At 43.3% G+C, this 25,434-nt stretch overlaps 1 protein-coding gene across 2 annotated transcripts in view; it reads left to right on the top strand.

The window, feature by feature from the left end:
• Nucleotides 1-25,434, top strand: part of WASF1 (WASP family member 1) — a 237,917-nt gene that overhangs the window by 150,079 nt on the left and 62,404 nt on the right. For both annotated transcript variants that reach the window (XM_082251581.1, XM_082251582.1), the window contains exon 4: nt 16,243-16,396. In XM_082251581.1, the coding sequence (XP_082107707.1) occupies nt 16,243-16,396 (154 nt within the window). The remainder of the gene's footprint in view (nt 1-16,242; nt 16,397-25,434) is intronic.

The following is a 25,434-nucleotide window of genomic DNA, read 5'->3' as shown; positions in this document are numbered from 1 at the left end:
ATATGACTAGGTCACTTCAACTACAGGTTCCATCACAGTGCAGTTCAAAAATTTCCTATGATATAAGCCTGATAAGTCAGCAGGCTGCTTCTGAACCAGATCACTTGATATAGTTGGAGTTCTGGAAATTGAATTTCAAAAAAGTGGATAAACCAGTGGAATATATAAATCAAAGACAATGCATGTCATTCCTGAACTCATGTAGATAGTGATTATTGGGACTCTACAGCTTCAATTAAAGTCCTCAAGAACTGGGATGCAGTTGGAGGAATGTCTGTATGTCACTGCTGTCAGGCTGAATGCGATGTCAGTTCATTTGGCTGGACAGTGATGAATAACCTAAGGTAAGCGAAGTACAGAGTCCACTTTGAATATAGGGGTAACGGTGTCAGGCCGACATGATCACCCTGCCACGATGGAGTCTCTCCTTGTGTAGAAACAGGTGCGGGAGCTGGGGAAAGACGCAGTATTACTTGGTAGCTGCGCAGGCTCACACCACAAGAGGGCTATGTCTGGCATGGGAGCATCGCTATTGGCACACAGAGGGCCTTTGATGTATAGATATCAGCTCGATATTCAGCCCAGACCTCCCGGTGTTCACTGCCTTTTCTCTATCGCCTATTTCCAAATAAACTTTTTAGCTCACCGTTAATTCTCCAAGCTGGAAAGCTGCTTTGTAACGGAAGACTGCTGCGGCCCATCAGTGGATAAGGTGAGCATGGAAGCCCAGTGTTCGCGTTCCGCTGCGGCGTGCCACGAGGAGGCAGCATGTACCATGCGTCGCGGACTTGTTACGCCATAGACAGGAGCTGGAACGCTACGGTGGCTCTTCCGGGTGGTGTGCGGCCGGCGTGTGACGTCAACGCGTTTCGCGTGCGTGACGCACGCTTCTTCAGGACGTCATTGGTTAGTACGGAAGATCAATATAAAGGGGTGGCCTGATTGGTAAGTGCAGACAGGTGACAGCACAACAGACATTCCTCCAATACTGCTTCCTATGTGATTAAAAAACCGGATGGTGTAGCACCATCTTGTGGTTAAAAACCGGTAATGCTAATTATTTCATATTTACTGGCTGGTTTTTGCGTGGCTCAGAATTTAAGCAAAATCAACAAACATCTAGCGGTATGGTGGAATCACTTTAAGCCGATTTCATCATTTAATGCAAATATTGCTGCCATAGTTTGACTTCATTTACCGGGCATCATAACGATTACTCCCAAAGTTAAATCGGATAGACATAACACAGAGTATTAGAAGTTACATAAACTTCATAGGGGAGTCGTGGATCAAAATGGAATTCGGGTCAAACCAAGGACAGACATTTTTTACATATAGGGGAAGGAGATTTAACCGTATCATTTAGAATAATTCATAAGAAAGAACCGTATAGGTAGAGTTCAACATTATTTTCCCTAAATGGAAGGAACTGATTCCAATAATAGTATAAAATAAGGTAAGTCGACCAAGACAGTTATAGCATACAATCCAAGAAAGTGGGAAGGGCCCACACAAAATAAAGGACATAATGTACAGTCCAACTTGGTTACCGTGCAGCTAGAATGATGTCACATACAGAAACCAGTTACATAGTAAAGTGGTCATATTCCCTATTTCGTTTATACTATATTAGAACTCTATTCTCCTATAATTGGATTCACCCATACACCTTTTTCCTATCATAAAAAAACAATTTATCTATCCCAGCCATGTCCACCTAACCTTCAGCAGTCCCTTGATTTATGGTTCCAAAAAGACACGGAGGCTCATCTCAGTGTTCAGGCCTAGAGGAACTAAAGTCTGGAGTCTAAATATCCAGGCTTTCTCCTCTTTTAACAGGACTTTATCAAAGTCTCCTCTCCTGGAGGATATCTTAAGGGCCCAAAAGCCTATTACCTTCAGGCCTGAAGGATCACTGTTATGCTTCTCGGCAAAGTGTGTGCCGATGGGAGTATCTTCTTTGAGACGCACACTTTTGAGGTGTTCTCCTATTCTAATGCGTAGTTGCCTTTTGGTCTTTCCTTCATACATTTTGTGGCATGGGCACTTGATGATATACAATACCCGGGAGGTGGAACAGTTTATGAAGGACTCAATGCTATAGATGGCCTTAGCTGTAGAATCAGTATAGACTTGTGTTTTAATTACATGGCCACAGATCTGACAGTGACCACATGGGTGCATCCCCTTTAGGGGTTGCAATTCAGTAAGCCAATTGGTTTTAGGGGTACGTATAAACTCGGAGCGCACCAGGTGGTCATTGAGGTTTGTGGCCCTCTTGGCCGTCAGAAGTGGTCGTGGACCCATTATGTTTTTCAGTTGTTCATTTTTCTGCAGTATATGCCAATGAGATTGAAGTATATGTCTTACTTTGTCCCAATGGCAACCGTATTTGGTGATCAAACGCGGTAGATTGGGATTTTCCAACTTTGGTTTTTTTTGGGTCAGTAAACTATCTCTATCCCTGACCGCTGCTTTTTTCCTGGCCCTCCTGATCACTCGGTGTGAATATCCTCGCTCACGGAACCTCGCATATAACTCTTTGGATTCCCGGATATAGTCCTCACCGAATGAGCAGTTACGTTTAATACGAGTAAATTGTCCCACTGGGATCCCCATTTTTAGGCTGATTGGATGGTAACTGTCAGCCCTAAGAAGGGTGTTGGCAGCCGTTGGTTTTCGAAATGTAGTGGTAACTAGTTTACCTTCCCTAAATTCAACCTTTAAATCCAGGAAGGAAATTGTTTTCCTATGCGCAATGTGGGTCAATCGAATGTTACGTGAGTTAGCATTGAGTTCTGACATAAACTGCTCCAGCTCGAGTGGTGTACCGTCCCAAATCATGAGCACGTCGTCTATGTACCTCAGCCAGGTGAGGGCATGGCTGAGGTACATAGACGAGGTGTACACCACTTCCTCTTCCCACATGCCCAAATGTAGGCAGGCATAGGAAGGAGCCCATGGGGCTCCCATAGCCGTTCCTCTAATTTGTTGATAGAAGTGGTTAGAGAACTGGAAGACATTATTCAGTAAAGAAAATTCGAGTAATTCCAGAAGGAATTCGTTCTGTGGACCCTTTAGGGGAAATTGTTGTTCCAGAAAGTGATATACTGAAAGTAGTCCCCAAGGGTGGGGGATAGAGGTGTAGAGGGACTCCACATCTATACCTACAAGTAGGATATCAGTGGTGAACTCAAGATCTTTGATCTTGTTCAGGACGTCCCCCGTATCTCTCACATACGAGGGAAGGTCCAGAACAAGATCCTTGATCAATGAGTCAAGGTATTTACCAATCCTATCCAGTGGACCCCCACAGGCAGACACAATGGGTCTGCCCGGGGGGTCCACTGGATTTTTGTGTATTTTAGGTATGATATAGAATGTGGGTATATTATACTCCGCCACTTGCAAGTATTTTTTCTCCCTGGTGCTAATCAATCCAGCTTCATGGGCAAACCCCAGTTTTTCATTGATATTGAGGACTAATTCTGGTAGTGGATTAGAAAGGAGTTTTTTGTAGGTTGCTTTATCTGACAGAAGACGTAGCGCTTCTTTTTCATAGTTATCGACTGTAAGCAACACCACATTTCCCCCTTTGTCACTTTTTTTAATAATTAAATCATTTGCCTTTTTGAGGTCACGTAAAGCGGTTCTTTCATCCCGTGTTAAGTTATCGGAGGAAAGTGAGTCCCAATCAACCAATTTTAGGTCTTCTTCCACAAGCATTAAGAAAGAGTTTAGCCATTTGTTGGCACAGAATTTGGGCATCGTGGTAGAACGTATGCTAATATTGCTCTTTCTCAATTTGTCAATGTCTTGAGGGACCTCATCTTCCTCTGAAAACTCACCGGCTTCGTCTAGTAGTGACTCTAAAGCTGACAGGGCTTCTTCTTCTTTTGTATTTAGTTGTGATTCATGTGAGGTCGCAGCACTTCCATCATGCACTAATTCCCTTGATCTCCTAGTTTTTCTCTTTCTTTTTCTTTGCCTCCTTTGCTCTTTTTGGGTCCCTTTTTTAAGATTCCCTTTGGGGTATTGGGCGGAGAGACATCCTCCGCCATACCTTCCCTTAAAAAAGTGACCGAGCGATCATCGTCACTTCCTGAGGGCATAGATTCATAGCTGGAATAATTCCTATAACTCCCTCCTCTTCTTCTCGACTTGTTCTGTCTATTTTTGGAAGCTAGGTCAAAAATTTCCCCCCGGGCCCAATCGTCTAGATCTCTTTGGAATTTTGACTGCTTAACACTTTTTAGATTTTTTTGGGTTCTCTCGATTTCCTTTTTAAGGAAATCATTCAACTTCTGGAATTCTTCCAGTTCTTTGTGTGGTTCTAGTTTTTCTAATATGATTTTAGTTTCTTCCTGAATCTCTTCCAGTTGTATTTTTTCTTCTTCCACTATTAACGCCATGACCCTAATACCATGGGCTATGCACTCTGTTTTCCACTTTTCTAAAAAGCGTTCTGTATGTAAGTGCATGGCTGGTATGACTCTCTCACGTAAACCTCTTGGTATGAGCCTGCGCAGCTACCAAGTAATACTGGGTCTCTCCCCAGCTCCCGCACCTGTTTCTACACAAGGAGAGACTCCATCGTGGCAGGGTGATCATGTCGGCCTGACACCGTTACCCCTATATTCAAAGTGGACTCTGTACTTCGCTTACCTTAGGTTATTCATCACTGTCCAGCCAAATGAACTGACATCGGATTCAGCCTGACAGCAGTGACATACAGACATTCCTCCAACTGCATCCCAGTTCTTGAGGACTTTAATTGAAGCTGTAGAGTCCCAATAATCACTATCTACATGAGTTCAGGAATGACATGCATTGTCTTTGATTTATATATTCCACTGGTTTATCCACTTTTTTGAAATTCGATTTCCAGAACTCCAACTATATCAAGTGATCTGGTTCAGAAGCAGCCTGCTGCCTTTTCAGGCTTATAACATAGGAAATTTTTGAACTGCACTGTGATGGAACCTGTAGTTGAAGTGACCTAGTCATATCTTTGTGGTGCAATTTTTGCAACTGTGGCATGCCGACCAACAGACCCATAACAGAGCAGCATCCTAAGATTCCGATCAGGAACGTATGCAGCCTGTATGCAACTCTGTTGGTCAGATCTTCTAGTGTGAATGTGTGGCCGGCCTCGTGTGTGTGAGTCATTGTTTCATGTTGATTGTCTTGTTTGTTGTTTATCTTCACCATTGAACCTTTTTATGTACTGTATATTGTTTCCCCCACAAGGGGTAATTTTAGACAATGTGTCTTTTTTGCTCTTCAATAAAGATTTTTCAAAATTTACACAGATGGTGTGAGCATCCCTTTATGCAGCCGTTCTAGGGGGTCGCTCTTTAGCCCCCATCCCTTCTGATTTCGTTCCTGCAATTTGGCTGCGGTGGCTCCCCATGCTTTATTAGAGGCCATTTGGTACATTGACTAGTCTCCAGACGGAGTGTGTCTAGTAAACACAGACACCACAGTCTCAAGGCCTGGTGTACACCTTTTACTTATATTCTATATATTTGTTACACATTCCCATTCACATGGCATAAGTGTAACAAATAATAAAAAATTGCCACTAACATTTTTTTTTTTTTGCGTTATTGTCATGTTAAAAAATCTTTTAGTATTAAGGGGGGCTGTGAGAAGTTATGTTTACCATAATTAACTCTGTCTTTACTGTGCTGAACGATTTTAATTTTCATTAGTAAACTAGAATTGACCACTTCACTAACTAAGGGATAAAGATTTCAAGGCTTGGGTTCTGCACTGTCGTGCTTTTTTTTTTTTTTTTTTTTTTCATGGCAATAGAAGCTTGCCTTTATTGTCTTATGCATAAGGCCTACTCAAAAAGAAAAAGCTAAAAGGTAATAAATATTTTTTTAAACCCTTTTTAGATATGCTGTTTGAGTGGCAACACATAAACATATAGTGGGAGTTTCTCAAATATGACTACAAAAGCTTCATTTTTTTGCATCTGTGAACATAGAGCTAAAGCGACTTTTCAAAAAGTTCCAGTTTTGTTTCCTATGTTCAAAGGACATTTTCCCAGCAGCATTGTGGCTTGTCAATTTGCATTTTAGCAAAATCCAGTCTGGCCTTTTAATGTTTTTCTTTCAGCAGTGGAGTTCTCCTGGGTTTTCTTACTTTGAGCCCACTGTCACTCATAAAGCATTGGATAGTTCAATCAGACACTGATGTACCTCATCCTTGGAGCTTCTATCTCTTTGGAAGTTTTTTGGATCTTTGTCTACCATTTACACTTTCCTTCTGTTCACACTTTCCTTCTGTTCTCAATCATGCCAGAGTGGTTGGCTACACTCCCTTGGGCCTTAAACTACTTAATAACATTTTCAACTGTAGTCACAGGAACTTCAACCTGTTTGGGGTATGGTCTTTTTAGCCTTTACCTTTAAAACGCAGGTCCTATTTTTCTTTCTGATCTCCACTGACAGCTCTTGCCTTTGTTTACTCTGGTCCATGTTCAGTGTGATGCACATGATGATACCAAACACCAGAGTAAATGCTTTACTTTTCTCTATTTAAGGCCTTGTATGCTTGGACAGTTTAAGGCTTAACATCTGCTCTAGTGTAAAATCCTGGTGTTTCTCCCCACCGAGCAAGTTGCAAGTGGATTGTACAGCCAGCCATAGAGGTGATTGACTGTACATGGCCCATACTTGGGTATACGCCCATGCTTTTGTGCATCAGCGTAAACATTTGCGTGATGTAATCTTTGAACACAGAACTTCCACATTCAGGGAACATGTCACATGTACATTTTTACAGCAGTGCACAAGAGCATCGTCATATGCCTTATAAAAGCTGCATACTGTGATTAATTTCTTTGACCAACTGTACGCACCGCCTGTGGCACTCTGGGTGGGGAAAACCCTCAATGTTTTATGCTAGAGCAGATTATAAGCCTCAAACTATCTGTTTTTTGTAGGAGGAATGAAACAGTGTTTCAGTTACCTATAAGGGTACCAGCAAATGTTCCCTCTTTTATATACGTGTATTTAACCACTCCTCTACCAGCGGCATTTATAAACTGCAGATAGTAAAATTAGGTTTTAGACACAGCAGCCGGAAGTGTGTTTAAATTTGTTCACCCGGTGATGGGCTCTCTGGTCAAAGTGATGTGGATGGCTGTAATGCAGTGTGATCACTTCCACAGCCTGCCCCAAGGGTAACACCCCCCCCCCCACACTCAAATGCCCCACCATACCTCCTGTACTCCCCATAGTCCCATCTCCGAATATGGAACTGGCATGGTGGGTGTTGTCGAATGTATTATTATTTTACATCACTTTCAGGTTCAGCAATCATTTTTCCCAGCCACTGTAGCCAAGGAAGAAATTATTGGAGCAAAATCTGTGCTCTGTTCGCTTCAGTGGGGGCATGAGAGACATCATGGATCTTTTAGAAGTAAAGTTTAGTGAACTCAACTTGTCTTTACAGTATACGATCGCATAGGGAGTGTTGATCCGCTATGTGATATCAATAAAGTTAAGTGTTACAAAAATAGTGTTAGAAAAAAATGAAATAAGACAAAAAATGTTTCAAACTCCACTGCCGCTGCGTACACAGACATGAGGTTAAATGTCATGCGATGGACAATATTCATATAAAATTAATAATTGTGCGACATGTCACATAGTGCCGTAAACATCAGGGTGAAAGCAATAATTCTAGAGCCATTATTCACGATTAACTATACATTTATAGCAAGTAAAGACGGTGCCTTTGGACAATGTTAAGTACTAAAGTTAGTTGCTGGTTAACAGTCTCAAATAATTATATAAGGCTTGAAATGTTTGGTATCTGTTTTCTTGTTGTGTCCTTATTTTTTTAGATTTTACCAAATATTTAGGTAATACCAGTATATTGTGCACTAAAATCATCTTTAGTTTGTTTTTGCTGAAAATATGAATTTAAAAAAACGTGCACTAATATCATGTGGCATACAAAATTGCAACTACCACTATTTTTCATAAAAATCTATAATGTTTGGAGGCTTTAGCTAATTGTTGGACTCAGAATGTGCAAAACCTGAAAAAATGCCTCTGGCAGAAAAGTGGTGCAGTGATAAGATTTAAAAAAATCTGTTTATTTTCACATGTATAGCTTTAATCAAAAAATATCTTTGTTTTTTCTTTAAGGTTTAAATATATATTCTCAAGTTCTTATTTCATCTTGTTTTGGTCTTTTTATTTATTTATTTATTTTAAGTCAGGTGGTGTTAAATATTCATGAGTAAGCTTGTTTCTTCAACGAACACTAGTTCCTAATTTGAATACTTTATTAATCAATCCATTTGAGTGATTCACTCAGGGGCTGAGAACTATTCATTCAAAAAATTCAAATGAACAAATGTATTCACAGCCTATGAACTGTACTTTGTTCTTTTCATTAAAAACCACAATTCAGTTAAATGAACTAGCCTTTCAAGTTGATTTTATAAAAAAATAAAAATGAAATAAAAACTCAAGTGGGGAAATATCCTGCCTACTAAAACGTATTCCTTTTAAAATGGGTGGGGGATGCCTGGGTTTTACATTGTTCCAAAAAACCAATACATTCTGAGTTACTACTGATCCTGATGTCACATATGCAGATTCAGGGGTTCTGATTTTCTTCTGACCTCACTAGCCACATGTTTGCTCTGTATCAGTGATTCCGAAACTACTGAGGCCAGAGATTGTCAAGAAACTGGCATTTTTAGAAGGAATTCACCAATGGCATATACTCCATGTTTCATAGTACAGGTGTCCTTTAACCACACACCCTTTAAAGGACATAGACTTGAATGGCATGTACCTGTTCCACAGGAGCAATGGCCCCATTTAAAGTCTAGGGAACATTATTGCATAGACATGGCCAGACTTTCACCAACTGTATACAATGCATAGGCCCATTGCTGATGAAGTAGGAAAGAATGAATGGGGGGGGGGTTTGATAATCAAGATAGTCTAGTTAAGGGGGCTAGGGATGGGAGCTTGGAGGGTTATGACAATAGTGAACACGTGCCTTAACAATAATGTTTTATTTCACTATTCGTAGCTATGCTGACAAAACATAGTAGGTAGATGTGCAGTGCACCGAATGGAAATTTTTGGTACCAAAACCGAAAATGCAGGATGCACTTGGCCAAAAACCCAAAAATAACAGTTTTTAAAAAAATATTCAGTATCTAGATTTTTATATATATATTTGGATTTGATTTTTTAATTCATATCATGATTTTATTGAATATGCATTTATTGTTGGCCATTATTTGAACCTTAAGTGCAAGAAAAATGTATTCCTTAAATTTTTTTATGTATGTCTTCACACTTGTCCGTTGCGCTTCTGTTGTGGTGTTAAAAATCCTGCTTGCTACATTTTTGGTAAGTTAAAAAAAAAAAAAAAAACACATCTCCCTGGTGAAATGCTTTAAAAATGCAGCAGAAATGCATTAATAACGCACCCATGTTACATTTTTGATGCTGTTTTTGAGTCATGTGACCCATGAAAAACACCCATTAAGCACAGTGAAATCAGGGCAAAATCATGTGCGTTTTTTGGCGCCATTATCCACACCCTTTTCTCTTATTGGCAAAATGCCGATAACATTTTCGGACGTTTTTTTTTTTTTTCCAGTCTTCGAAATTTCAGTCCACCTCACTAGTAGGTCACCTGCTTGTACCAGTGTTTAGTGTCACATGCCTTGTTTGTTTGAAAGCGATCATAGGAGATGTATTTAAATACAGTGCAGGTAATAGTTGTTTATGCAGACATGGTCTTCATAACACATCCAAACGGTGCTTAATAAATATATAGGAAATACCTTGTTATATACCTCATTATACTGGACCCAGTACCCCCATGCCAGCTAGTTTCCCATGACAGAATCTTCTAATGGACCCTTGCAAAATAATTAGAAACCCTTGTAAAGCTGTAGAAGACAAAATACTGCAGTATACATTAAAAATGTGTAGACACACAGGACTAGAGACCGCATCAAAAGCAAAACCTCCTAAGCCCCCGTTCACATTGGCGCAATTTGACAGAAGAAATCGCAGCCTAATACCGGCAATGGGAGCATCCAAATCAGTGTGCCGCCGACTTTTCCGCACCGCACCGTTTTCCAAAAGTAGTTCCTGCACTACTTTCAGCGACTTTGGGCGTGACTGCAATAGACATCTGTGCATGAACCCTCACAAATGTCTTTAAAGTCGCCCCTGATTCGGACTGAAATGCGGCTTTAAAATAATGCACGTTCAAGTGAAGTCGCACGATTTCAAAATTGTGTTCACTGTGAATGAGGGCTAAATGTACTACTGGAGTAGACACTGGGGAGATTTACTAAAACTGGAGCACTGGAGAATCTGGTTCAGCTGTGCATGGTACCCAATCGGCTTCTAACTTCAGCTTGTTCAATTAAGCTTTGACAATAAGCCCTCGTGCACATTTGGAGGCCGGTTTGAAATTATGCAAGTTCAGCTGAACTCGCACAATTTCAAACTCACATTTCATTGTAAGTTGTGAGTCGCCAAAAGTAGTGCAGGAACTTCTTTTTGAAATCGGTGTGACACCAACGTTGGGGTTCGGATGTGATTTGACATGTCAAATTGCCCTTACGTGAATGGGGGCTTAAACTTGAAAGCTTGTTGGTTTGTATGCAGAGCTGCACCAGATTTTGCACGCTCCAGTTTTATAACCACTGAGTACAGTTGCCGCCTTCCTTACCCTGCTTCTCAAAAGTGTTTGCTTACTTCCAAAATACAGGTACAAATTAAGGCCTGTACCTTGAAGAATTCAGTGAATATCTACCAAAACTAGGCTCAATATCTAAAATACTGCCACCATAGTTCTGTATTGACAAAAATGTTACATTGAAAATTTGGAGTGTTTCCTGGTTTGATTATCCAGAAAGCATTTGCATGAATTTTGCAGTTTAATACCACAGGTATCTTGTTCATGGTCCCTTCATTATAACTAAGAGATTTGCAGCAGTTAATGAATGCCCAAGTACAATAAAATGTTTTCTAGCTCTGCCCCTGCTTTCTGACAGTGATAGAGAGAGATTTTTTTTCAACATAAATCTGTTTAATTTACATGGATTTGCCAGCTGAAGACGCTTACTCCGTTCCAATTTTCAACAGCTGGAAATTAATGCATTTGGCTCCCAACACCTCCTCATTGACTGCAGCTGTTCACAAGCACTTGTCCGCATTATAATGCACATCCATGCATATTTTATGCATGTGTGTGCACAGTAGCACCTCCACCACCTTTTATGCTTAAATATTTTTTTGCAGTGCGATATTGCAAACAAAATTGTCATTAAAAGATCAACTATTGAGTCTATATTGTGTTTTATTTCACTAGCTCTGTGTCATAGGGTTATTGGGTTGTGAAGTAAATAGCATCTTTCCAGAAGTTTAAGTCCTTCAGGTCTAAGAATAAAGACTGTCAAATTAGTTGCCTATAATGCTTCATTGCACTTGACCTTATTTCACTGTTAAATTTTAGATATTTACATCCAGTTTATACAATTTTACCTTGGAGCACTGCATTTCCACGCAGTACATAATTGTGCAAATTAGTGTGATTAGTAAAAGCAGGGACAAAGAAAGTAATTGCTCCATCTGGATTAAAAGTTACAATGTTCAACCTGTAAATAGATTACAAGGTTTTGGCTGTAGAGCAATTGTAATGTATATAAAAAAATAGAAAATTCAACACAGGGTGGCTTTAAGTAAGTATTAAACATAAAACAGTAAAGGGTGCAGCCCTGAAAATTACAATGAACATAAATGCAAAGACAAAGTCCTAATGTGAATAAAGTGTGATCATGCACACAAAGGTAAATGTGCTCTGCTAAGTGTATCCGACACCTGGTAATGCAGTCTCCTCACCTTATGGATAGCCCCTGTATTACCAGACGGGCTAATAGGGCATAGGACTTTCCCAGATATCAGAATATTCTGGATCCTGATGACACAATTAGTGCGATCAATAATCCTTATCCAAGGGACTTAATAAATACCAGACCTCTTCCTCAAGGGATCCAAGAACATTTGGGCAAAAAACCTCCAATTTCCAAAATCTATCCACTCAGCCATAAAAGAAAAGGTTCTGATATAGTGCTTTATCCTTAAAATGACACTTTATTGCTTACAAATGCATAAAAATTACCTGAAAAGGCACTGAACACAGTGCACTAACAGCGCCTGGTAAAAACACACAATGCTCTCGATGGATGGCAGGTGACGTCATCGGCCTATCCCCCTCTGTACGCCTTGCGTCCCTGGGCGGAACTTCCTCAGCGAATGAAAGGTAGAGGGACACGGCCGCTCATATAGAGCGGAAAGCTCATAAGGGACCGCCCACGGGCATCTTTTTAAGATGGCCGGTTTCCGGATCTTTTTAAGTAAGTATTGATAAATGTCTTACTGCTTTTGGTAATTGTAAAGGTGTACAAGCAGAAAAGTCCCATTTTTGGCAATATGCTATAGAGAAAGCTCATGCTTCCTGTTGATTGGAGTGCTGTAGCCTTGATTCAGTAGGGGAGCCATATCGAATTCAGAGAGACCGCTCTCACGTAGAGTACAGTAGTCTTTGTGTCAAGCATGGGACTTTTATGCTGGGACTGAGGCACCCCTACAAAAAAACACTGAGCAGGTAAAAATGTTGACTTTCATTTTAGGCCACCCTGACTTGATTTATTTAATAATCTTTAGATACATACAATTCCTTTTGTTTGGAAATAAATATTTCAAAATTTGCTAAGTTTGCAGAATAGATTTTGATGGATTATTTTCTCATTTGTTAAAATACGGTGAAAATGATTGAACAGCAGCTTTATAAATAGATAAATGGGACATTACGTATGAAAAGGGAAAAAAAAATATTGATTCTGGCCTTTTACAAATAGTACATAATGTTCTGTCCCACAGAATCCTAGGGATCTGCTTAGGAAACCTTGCAGGTGATCTGGCTTTTGCTAATAATGTCAAACCCTGAACACTTGTATCAAAATGTTTTTTCAGAAATAAAGCAAGGAGATAAATCCAGTTTTTTTTTGTGCAATGAAGTCACATGTAAGTGAAAAGTAATGCCACAATTCAGCATCTAAGGAAAGCCTGACTGCTGTGAAATGTAAATAATACTGTACAATGGGCACAAATTAATGTTGAATTAGAATGTTCTTTCAGCCTTCGTCACAAGTGCTCTTTTGTAAGCCCACGTCTGATCTTTTTTGTGACTTGTGAGAAGTAAGAGAAACCTTCTGCTCTTGTAATGGAAACTTTTCCATATTATCAGTGGTGTTGGGTAGCATGACTATAGAGCTTCAGTTTCCAAGCCTCCTCACCTTCTGTAATAAGAAATCCTCCTGACCCAGGAAATGTATAGCTTGTTCGGGTGAACTTGTAACAAAAGGCGAAATCTGGGTTATATGTGTGTTTTTTTTTGTTTTTAAATTACATTTTATTGTAGAGAGTTTCACAATGTTTTATAACAATACACATAATTACATATTCATACAGACCAAATAAAAGACCAACATAGGGCAGAAAAGTAAAATGTATTATAAAACCACTTAGGGATATAAAGGGTATTCTCAATCTAACAGCTACCCCAGAGTACAGAGTAATCTAGAAAGCTATCCGAGACCTATGAGTATAAACCAGACAGTTCAGCAAAACACATAGTTTACTATTGAACGTAAAAGGTGGAGGGGCTCAAGACCCTGGTCATAGTGCATTCCTTCTTTAAACAGCATATAGGGAATACTGCCATCAAAGACAAAAAGGTATCATTGGCAATTAGCAGAATCCAACCACCGACCGCAGTTCGGTGAGTTAATCTATGAAAGAGAGATCTGTGATAATGCCGGTAGTATTTCCTTCCCGTATTCTTTCTAAATGGCGCGTGTTCTGGTTTCCTCAATGGCGCAAGGTCGGTCTGTCATGCCTGTCTTTACTTCACAGGGAATTTATCATGTATAAATGTAATTAATAAATATGTTTAGAATAGGGAGATCAATCTCATCTCTAATGCTGGTATTCCTAAGCAACTCCTCAAGAGTGCAGTGGGGACAACCTTCAGTCTAGTAGCACCTGAATTGGTGTGCAGAGAATAAGGGAGTTGTAGATGTTAGAACAAATTGTTTTTATTTATTGAAAGACTAATTGAAGTTGTTAAAAAAAAAAAAATGTAAGGTGACTTTCAAAGTATAGCTGAGAAACAAGAATATCCGCGTCCTTCCATTTTTTGAAACTCTGAAGTGTAAGAATTTCTGGTAGAAGATTGTTTACCCAGAAAGGGTCTATAAGGGAAACTCATAATATCCAATACATGTTTTGCAGATTCCCTGATGTTTCCAATGAATTGCACTGTTAGGAATTGGAAGTGAGTTTCCACATATTTTGAGGCTTTCCTTAAAAGTAAAGGGTTTGTGCCTCCAGAATAAAAAGGCTCCATTCACATATTGGCATCCCGGATTGGGGGCAGGATCGCAGTGATTCCGAATCACAGCAAATCGCCGGATGCCAGCGCGATTCCCGTCACTTCCAATGGCACCCCAAACGTGGCACGATTTTCCCATGAATCGCGGTAAAATCATGCAAACAGAGTCACAGGACGCCAGGCATCCTGCGATTGTTTGCGCAATTTTACTGCGATTTGTCGGGCGACAATCGTAAAATCACACCGCGTTTAGGGTGCCATTGGAAGTGACGGAAATCGCGTGGGCATCCCGCGATTTGCCGTGATTCGGGATCGCGGGCATAATGCGACGATTCTGCCCCTGATCCAGGACACCAATATGTGAACGCAGACTCGAGGATATTGAAAAATGAATGTGTAAATTGCCCAACCCCCATTCAGCTATTCTGTATGTTAAAATGTAGTGAAATACACCCAGGGATTGGGGGTGGACAAGTCTCCCAGATAGTTTGGTTATGTAAGGTATTGTAACGCAATCTAGGTTGCTTTATTTTTCCAAACCTCTTCTGTTTGCAAAAGGATAAGGGAGAGGACTCTCATCTCAAGTAGTGAGTAAATATTTCAGTCTATCCTGCTTTATTGTTGTCTAAACTGTTGATCGAGCCACTCAGGAGCCTATGAGAGTTTTTTAAAAAGTACATCTTTGTCAACTACCGCATAAAGTCAAGCTGGAAACCGCATTGAGTATTGTAGATGGAGATGCTTGAGTTGCGTTTTAACTTCCTAAGGCTGGGTTCACACTTTTGCGTTTACAGACAGCGCATGTGTTTCGCACCGCATTGCTGTGCAGATCACATGTGATGTCTGTGCGATGCCGAATCAGCAAGGGATCCGAAAAGAGGAGGTTCGTGGCCCGTTCTGGGCAATTCCATTGCACAGAGCAGGCAAGTATACGCGTTTTGTTAATTAAAAAAAAAAATTACCTTTACAATCACTTTAAGAGCATGCTTTCTTTTATTTTTAAACCTAAATTATAACATATTTAGGGATCAGGGAAAAATGAGTGAGGAAAAAAAGGGAAGGGAGAGGAAAAAAGGGGGGGGGCAGAAGGTAAAGGAACTGGTGCTTACCTAGATAGTGGAAAGGCACATAGTAGTTAATCATTACTGAGCTGGAGCCTGTATGACCTGCGAGGACAGGTACAAAGCATAGTCTCATGAATACTGAAAGTCGTGCCCATAATGCCATGTTTTGCGGAATTGTTCCTCCTTGCAATTCATAGCCACTGTTAGAAATTCCATTACATTAGTCTCGTTTACCACAGCTATCCATTGACCAACTGATGAAGGGTCTTGCTTTACTTTTCTTATTGATCTACAGACTCAGAACAAGCATGCACATTTGTATATGTCAGAATATGTGGTATGTCCATGCTTGTTCCAGATCCATGACTATTAAATAGCCTTCACCTTCTAAAACAAGTCAGCAGTGAAAGCTTTTCTATTCTGACAGTTTTGTTTTAAAGAGAACCAGACACCAATAGTTATTCCTATGGCTTGCTCCTAAATGGCTATAACAGTGCAGTTTTGCTTTCCTGGAATTACTTTTTCTCTTTTTTTGTCATTATTTTTATACTGTTTGTTAAGCTGAGTTTCAGGCTATCCTACCTGAACTCCTGCTGCTAAGGCACATGAATATTTTGTCTTGTAAGAGATTCATTATCATTTGTTGTAGCATTTGTTTTCTATTTACCACATACCTGTTCATGTTCAATCGTTTATATTTGTATTTGTGTTTCAGTCTCTTTGCAGGATATTACAATGCGGAAAGCTTTCAGAAGTTCTACCATTCAGGATCAGCAGCTGTTTGACCGCAGAACCTTGCCAATTCCACTTCAGGAAACCTATGAGTTGTGTGAACATCCACCACCTCTTGATATCCTAACACCCTACAGGTATGTATGTTTAAACTGATCCCCACATACACAGTAGACATGTTTGAGTTATCACTAGAATTTTGTTTCCAGCCAAAGACGCCACAACAAAGTGTCCCCAATCTAAATTTCTTTGTAGAGGGACTTTGTTTTTTTTTTGTTTTTTTTTCTTATTTGGTTTTTAATATGTTTAATAGCATAAAGGTCGATTTTCTAAAATTTTAACAAAACAGAATTGCTCTTTATTAACCATCTCAATGCTCAGCACTTTCACCCCCTTCCTTCCCAGACCAATTTTTAGCTTTCAGTGCTCTTGCACTTGGTATGACAATTACTCAGTCAGGCTACACTGTCTGTACCCAAATTAAATTGTAATCATTTTGTTCACACAAATAGAGCTTTCTTGTGGTGGTATTTATTCACCACTGGGTTTTTTTTATTTTTTTTTGTGATATAAACGAAAAAAGAGCAAAAATTTTGATAAACAATATTTCTCTTACGTCCTCCGACAGTCGCCGCCTCTTCATATTCGTCACATATGGGGTATTAGACTTTGCTCCGAAGGAGTAGCTAGGCAACAGAATATGTTAACAATAAAGCTTTAACATATCCCACCCTCAGTCAATACCCTCCTACTTCCTGCAACCATATCTCAGTTTTAATGTCTAGCTTGTCAGGAGTGGCTGGCTCTCTCTGTGCTGGGACTTTCTGTCCCAGACTCTTTCTTCTTTTTAATATTTTGTTTGAGTTTTTCTCTCTACCTTTAATTAGCTGTTATTTTGTCAGCGTTAGTTAGTTCTTCGGACGAAGAGGATCATGCGGACTGGGTCTCGGGCTGATCCCCCTGGTCGCAGGTCGTGGGTCAGTGGCTTCCCAGTCTGCCATCGAGCGTTCAGCCAGGTAACGCTCCTGGCATAGTGAACGACCCATCCCTGTTCGGTGCAGGGATGATTGGTGAGGTGGCTACCTCACTGGACGCTGTGCGGTTTCTTAACCCCCATTTTGTGCGTCTTGAATTGCGACTCTCCCTGCCTCATGTGCAGCGGCTTGTTCGCCTGTGCGGGTCCCCCACGCCATGTGAGGTAAGTGTATTTATGTGGGGACCTGTCTGTCTGGGGGGGTGTCAGTCTGGGACTGTGTAACCTGCCTCTATTCACACTGCTTGTCTCCCTATCTCTCGGCTGCATGCTGTGGGCTGCAAGGGGGGGGGGGAGCTGTATGACACTGTGTGTGTCAGGCTGGGCAGTGTGAGAAGCTGTGTGCTGTGGGGCATGTTTTTTTGGCATGTTTGGGCATGTACAGCGATCGCTGCGGCGATCTAACATGTATCCTTATATTGGAATGTAATGTGTGTTTTAATGCACTGTGGAGCGGCGTTTTCGGCGCCAAACGACGCCATTTTGCCTGCACCCGCTCCGGCCGCATGGTTTACATGCATGGCGGCCATTTTCTTGTAGCCTCCATAGGCTTACATAGAGCGCCCTGGCAGCATCACTTCCTCTTTCCAGGAACACCGATCGAGGCAGCAGCAGCGGCGAGGGTCTCCTCAGGTTTTATCCTTCTGTTCTTGCTATCCATTGCCTGTGTTCAGTTTGCATATTCCCTGTGGGGGTCTCATTATGCTTGAGTGTGGTGCGGTGGGCTGCGCTTGCCGCGCTTGCTAAAAAGGGGCAGTTAACCCTTGGTTGTCTGGCATTACAGGGGCAATGGATTCTCAGGAGGGCAAATTTCCTACAGTATTGGTGGAAAGCCAGGGGACCGCTGTTTCCCCCCCAGGGGGGGGATTTAGCCACTATTGTGGCTGGCCTTGCTGCTCAGGTGCAAATGCTGGTGGCTGCTCAATCTACTAAAAGGCCCAGTGTTGCTCTGTCCTCTGATTCTGAGGGTGAAGGTGATGGGGCTGTTCTGGCAGGGGCCTCCTTATCGGGGTCCCGCTCCTCTCTTGATCTAGTGGGGTCTGAGGTGGAGGCTGAAGTTGAGGGGGTCGATAATTCTCCCCCTGGCTCGCCTGAAGAGCTTGCAATCATGGATGAGTTGATTGCTTCCATTAAGCAAACGCTGCGTTTGCAGGACGAAGTGTGTCCCCCCGCTGCCTTGGCGGCTTATGGGACGCAGAGAAAACGCAGGACGCCGCAGGTTTTTCCCTGCAATGCTGATTTTCAGCGCGCTGTTAAGGATCAATGGCGCGATCTGCGCAAACCTTTTGCGGTACCAAGTAAATTCAAGCTGCGTTATCCTTTTTCGCCTGCCACTGATGAACGGTGGTGTGTGCCTCCACCAGTGGATCATGCAATTGCGGTTTTGAACAAAGCCACTGCGATTCCTGCAGAGGGTTCCCCTGTTTTCCGTGATGCCACGGATAGGAGACTGGAGTCTCTTGCCCGTCATACTTATTCTGTTACGGGTTCTATGCTTAAGGCTCTGTTTGCTTCTCTCATGGCGGCCCAGGCGATCGCAAGTTGGACGCAGATGCTTAGGCGCGTTCTAGTGGCCGATTCGGCCTCAGCGGCGACCCTGGATATGGTGGATCAGATCCACCAGGGTGTCATGTATCTGTGTGATGCGGACCTGGACCTGATTCCGTTGGCTGCACGTGTGCACAGCGTGGCGGTGTTGTCTCGCCGCCTGGTTTGGTTAAAATGTTGGTCGGTGGACCAATCTTCACGTAAGACCTTAGCCAATCTGCCTTATGATGGGTCTCGCCTTTTTGGGGAGTCCCTGGATGTGTTGATTAAGGGGATCACCGGGGGTAAGAGCACTCTCTTGCCCCATTTCCCCAAGGCTAAGGGGGCTTCTGGGAAGAAGCATGCAAATTTTCGGCCCCCTCAGGGGTCCTTTCGGCCGCACTACAAGGGCAAACCGTTCAAAGGTCAAGGCTCTCAGAAGAAGCCCTGGTCTGGGAAACAGAAGTCCGGCCAATCCGGACCTGCGGCCCATAACAGTTCGGCCTGAAGGGGCGCCCTCACCCAGTTTTGGGGTGGGGGGACGCTTGCTCGGTTTTCTTCAGCCCTGGTTGGCCCGTGTGCGGGACAGATGGGTTCTGGAAATCGTTCGATCTGGTTACAAGATCGAGTTTCTCTCTCGGCCGGAGAGCAGATTTTTTCCCTCAAATCTTCAACTGTCTCCAGAGCGCCTGCGGGACCTGCACCTGGCGGTGCGGGACCTGAGGGCTCAGGGAGTGGTGGTTCCGGTGCCTCATCGGGACAGGTTTCGGGGGTTTTATTCCAATCTGTTCACCGTGCCCAGAAAGGAGGGCAAGGTTCGTCCGATTCTGGACTTGAAGGCTCTGAACCGCTCTGTGCGGGTTCGCAAGTTCCGCATGGAATCCCTGCGGTCGGTGGTGGCTGCCCTGGTTCCGGGGGAATTCATGGCCTCCATCGATTTGAAGGATGCGTACCTTCACATCCCCATATTCGAAGGTCATCAGAGGTACCTTCGATTTGCCATTGCGGAGGATCACTACCAGTTTGTGGCGTTGCCCTTTGGTCTCGCCTCGGCTCCGCGGGTCTTCACCAAGGTGCTTGCACCGGTTCTGGCATTATTGAGGGCCCGGGCATTTCTGTCCTGGGGTATCTGGACGACATTCTGGTTCGGTCTGCGACCAGACAGGGTCTGGAGGAGGACCTGTCTGTCACAATGCAAACTCTGCAGGAGTTTGGTTGGACGATAAATTTTCCAAAGTCGACACTGAGTCCGTCGGTTCGTCTCCCCTATCTGGGAATGATACTGGACTCGGTGCAGGCGAAGGTCTTCCTGCCGGAAGACAAACTCAGGACTCTCCGGGAGGAAGTCAGGTCCCTCAGGGACGTTCCGAACTCGTCTCTGCGGACGTGTATGAGATGTCTGGGATTGATGGTCTCGGCCTTCGAGGCGATTCCTTTCGCCCAGTTTCACACGCGGGGTCTCCAAGCGGAGATCCTGTCCAGGTGGGACGGGCGACCTCAATCTCTGGATCTTCAAATCTCGTTGAGTCTTCGCACCAGGGAAAACCTTCTGTGGTGGCTCCAGTCCCCGTTGGTGTCCGGGGGCAAGTCGTTTCGTCCGATCTCGTGGACGGTAATCACCACGGATGCCAGCCTGTCGGGCTGGGGTGGAGTTCTGGGCGTTCTGTCCGCTCAGGGGACTTGGTCGGAGGGGGAGTCTTCCCTTCCGATCAACATTCTGGAATTGCGTGCGATAAGGCTCTGTCTTCATCGCTGGACGGACCGGCTGCAGGGTTGCCCGGTTCGGGTGCAGACGGACAATGCCACGGCGGTGGCCTACATCAACCACCAAGGGGGCACCAGGAGTGCCCGAGCGGCTCGAGAAGTGGCCGACATTCTGTCTTGGGCCGAGACTCATGTCCCAGCGATAACGGCGGTTCACATTCCGGGAGTGGAGAACTGGCAGGCGGACTATCTGAGTCGCCAGACCCTGGATCAGGGGGAATGGTCTCTCCATCCGGCTGTCTTCCAGACGTTGTGCGCGAAGTGGGGTCTTCCAGATGTGGACCTGTTCGCGTCTCGCCTCAACAACAAGGTGAAGAGGTTCGTGGCAAGGACGCGCGACCCTCGGGCAGACGCGTCGGACGCGTTAGTGGCCCCGTGGCATCAGTACAGGCTGATGTACGCGTTTCCACCGATTCAGTTGCTGTCCAGGTTCCTTCGCAGGTTACACTCGGAACGCAACACGGTGATTCTTGTGGCACCGGACTGGCCTCGCCGGTCCTGGTACGCAGACCTCGTGAATCTGGCGGTCGACGCCCCGTGGCGTCTGCCTCTTCGAGACGATCTACTGTCTCAAGGACCGCTATACCATCCTGCTTTACAGTCGCTGGCTTTGACGGCCTGGCTGTTGAGACCGAGGTCCTGAAGGGGAGGGGTCTCTCTCCGGAGGTCGTTCATACTTTAATCAACGCAAGGAAGTCTTCCTCGGGGAAGGTTTATTACCGTACTTGGAAGGCCTATTTTGCCTGGTGTGAGTCCAGGGGGTTTTCACCCCGCACGTACTCGGTGTCCCGTGTGCTGTCTTTCCTTCAAACGGGTGTTGATCAGCGTTTGGCGCTGGCTACGATAAAGGGTCAGGTGTCTGCTCTGGCCGTTCTGTTTCAACGTCCCGTGGCTTCCAACCCTTTGGTTGGCACCTTTGTTCAGGGTGTGCGGCATCTGGTTCCCCCGAGGCGGGATCCTCTGCCCCCTTGGGACTTGAATCTCGTTCTATCTGTGTTACAACGTGCTCCTTTTGAACAGATCAGGGAGATCTCGTTGTCTATGTTGTCCAAAAAGGTCGCCTTTTTGGTGGCGATCACTTCGGCTCGCAGAGTGTCGGAACTGGCGGCTTTGTCCTGCAAGTCTCCGTACCTGGTTATTCATTTGGATAAGGTGGTCTTGCGACCTAATCCTTCTTTTCTGCCGAAACGAGTTTCGGAATTCCATCTTAATGAGGATATTGTCTTGCCTTCGTTGTGCACGAAGCCTAAACATCCAAAGGAGGTGAGATTGCACTCTCTGGATGTTGTTCGGGCGATAAGGGTTTACCTTAAATCGACTGAGTCTTTTCGAAAGACGGACTCCTTGTTTGTTCTTCCAGAGGGTCCTCGGAAGGGCATGGCGGCTTCGGCCTCTACCATCGCCAAATGGATCAGGCAGACCATTGAACAGGCCTATGCTTTGCAGGGGAAGGTTCCCCCTGTGCCTGTGAAGGCGCACTCTACTAGATCTCTGAGTACGTCTTGGGCCTGTCGTCATGGGGCTTCTGTAGCCCAGGTGTGTAAGGCGGCGACTTGGTCGACCGTGCACACTTTCACAAAATTCTACAAAGTAGATGTTCAGGCATCGGCGGATGCTTCCTTTGGCCGCAAGGTTCTTAGTGCGGCTGTTCCCTAGGGTCCCTTGTTGGGGACTCCTGGCTGTTGGGATAAGTTTTGTATCCCCTGGTTTTGTCTTTTCCTGGGTTGTTGCTCCTGTTGAGCACTTATTTTTGCTGTTGCCCAGCTGGTTTCCTTCCTTTGGTAAGGTTCCTTTCTTTGATGTGGAGACTGCGTTGCCTTTCGGCGCGGATGCGTTTCCCACCCCTCATGTTTGCACTGCTTTGGGACGTCCCCATATGTGACGAATATGAAGAGGCGGCGACTGTCGGAGGATGTAAGAGAAAACGGAATTTTTGTAAAATCTTACCTGTAAAATTCCTTTCTCTGAGTCCTCCGACAGTCGCCGCCCCCGCCCCTCTTTTGGGGTTTGATTGTATACTCTACTGCTATTCCACTAAAACTGAGATATGGTTGCAGAAAGTAGGAGGGTATTGACTGAGGGGACCACCCCTTGAGGGTGGGATATGTTAAAGCTTTATTGTTAACATATTCTGTTGCCTAGCTACTCCTTCGGAGCAAAGTCTAATACCCCATATGTGACGAATATGAAGAGGCGGCGACTGTCGGAGGACTCAGAGAAAGGAATTTTACAGGTAAGATTTTACAAAAATTCAGTTTTTCTACTTTTTGTTTTAAAAGAAATCCAATAAAATCAAATTTCGTCATAAATTTAGGCCAGAATGTATTCTGCTACATGTCTTTGGTAAAAAAAAATCCTGATAAGTGTATGATAGGTTTGTGTGAAAGTTATAGAGTCTACAAGCTACGTATCGTTGAAAACTGATCAATCCTGATGTACTGATTACCTATCTCATTTCTTGAGGCCCTAAAATATCAGGACAGTACAAATACCCCCCAAATTACCCCATTTTGTAAAGAAGACAGACCAATGTATTTAGTAAAAGGCATAGTGAGTTTTTTTGAAGTTGCCATTTTTTTGCCTACAATAGTTTAGGTAATGAAGAATTTTGTTTTTTTTCCCCACAAAATTGTCATATTAACAAGTTATTTCTTACACATGGCATAGATAAACTTTTGCAATTACACCCCAAAATATATTCTGCTACTCCTCCTAAGTATGGCAATACCACGTGTGGGACGTTTCCACAGCCTGGCCACATACAGAGGCCCAACATCCAAGAAGCACCATCAGGCGTTCTAAAGGCATAAATTACACATTTAGTTCCTGAGTACCTATCACATTTTTGAAGGCCCTGGATAATTTTGTAGCCATGTGGACAGATGTGTACAGATGATTTCAGGGACAGATGTGACAGATGTTGATCACTGGGATGTGGCAGATGTTCACTGGGACAGACGTGGCAGATGATTACAGACAGATGATTTAGATGATTACAGATGTGGCAGATGTGCGCAGATGATCACTGACAGATGTGGCAGATCAGATTATGGCTGTGGCAGATGATTATGGACAGATGTGTGGCAGATGATCACTGGGACAGATGTGTGACAGGTGTTTTTACTGTGTTTGGGACACTGTTTTGGGGACACTAGCTGGGTGATCAGTGAGTAAATAGCAGTAAAAGTGTTGTAAACTCATTGATCCCCAGCTGGCAGCACAGATCTGCTCTACTTCTCCTCACTGACAGGCTCTGTGTGAGGAGAAGTAGTGCTGATCCCCTTTGTTTACATTACATGACGGCTGTGATTGGACACAGCCATCATGTGACCAGGAGGGTCAATCACAGAGCCCTCCACCGATCGGTGTTGCACTGTGTCTGGAGGACACAGGCACACTGGGATTGTGCAGCTACGCGACCACGCAATCTTCCTCCTTCTGAAGGACGTTCAGGAACATACACTCAGGAGGAAGCACCCACCCAGCCGCATATGTGCAGTGGCCGGGTGGGAGGTGGTTAGTAAAAACTGCAGCCCCAGATAGAGGGTCTCCTCAAGTTGTTCCAAAGTTTGCACAGAATCTCTTAACCATGTCTGGAGCGGAACGTTTTACCTCCTAATGGCCAGGCCATTTTTTGCAATTTGGCACTGCGTGATTTTAATTGGTAATTGTGCAGTCATGCAATGCTGTACCCAAACAAAATTAATGTCCTTTTTTCCCCACAAATAGAGCTTTCTTTTGGTGGTATTTGATCACCTCTGCTGTTTTTCATTTTTTGCAATATAAATTAAAATTATCCAATAAACAAATTTTTTGTCATACATTTAGGCCAAAACGTTTTTAGCTTCATGTCTTTTGATAAAAAAAAAATCTCAATAAGCGTATATTTATTGGTTTGTGCAAAAGTTATAGCATCTACAAACTATAGTGTATTAGTGTATATACTGGAATTTATGCAGCTTTTACTTTCTGACTGCCTATCTCATTTCTTGAAGTGCTAAAAAGGCAGGGCAGTACAAAACCCCCACCTCAAATTACCCCTTTTTGGAAAGTAGACACCCCAAGGAATTTCCTGAAAGGCACATTGAGCCTATTGAATATTTAATTTTTTTGCCACAGGTGTTTGGAAAATGACAATATTTTTTTTTTTTTTTTTTTTACTCAAAGATGTAATTGAAATGATATATTGCTCACACATGCCATGGGTATAAGTGAAATTACACCCCAAAATACATTCCCAAAATAGATTCTGCTGCTTCTCCTGAGTATGGGGAGACCCTATGTGTGAGACTTTTTGGCAGTCTAGCCATGTACAGCACCCCGAAAACCAATCACTGCCTCCAGGCTCTCTAAGGGCGTAAATTGTTGATGTCACTCCTCACTACCTATCAATTTTGGAGGCCATGAAATGCCAAGATAGCACAAGTGACCCCCCCCCAAAATGAATTTCGGAAAGTAGACACCTTAAGCTATTTGCTGAGAGGCATGGTGAGTATTTTGCAGATCTCACTTTCTGTCACAAAGTTATGAAATTTGAAAATAGAAAACAAAAAACATTTTCCTTTTCTTTCTTCATTTTCCAAAACAAATGAGAGCTGCAAAATACTCACTATGCCTCTTAGAAAATAGCTTAAGGTGTCTACTTTCCAAAAAGGGGTCATTTTGGGTTGTAAGGTTGTATTCGTGGACATGTTAAGGTATTATTCGTGGACACAGAGGGGCTTCCCAACACCAGTCGCCGTTGCAATTGGGACTGTTGTATCTGCGTAAACTGAGGACGGAACGAAAACATTCCCTGTGTCCCTCCACTTCACTGCCTGCAATTTATTACGCTTCAAGCTGGCTCTCCCT

This window comes from Pelophylax lessonae (genome assembly GCF_965119305.1).
Source record: "Pelophylax lessonae genome assembly, chromosome: 3".
Classification (NCBI taxonomy): Eukaryota; Metazoa; Chordata; class Amphibia; order Anura; family Ranidae; genus Pelophylax; species Pelophylax lessonae.
The sequence above is the reverse complement of the archived record's forward strand: the minus strand, read 5'-3'. Positions and strand labels throughout refer to the sequence as shown.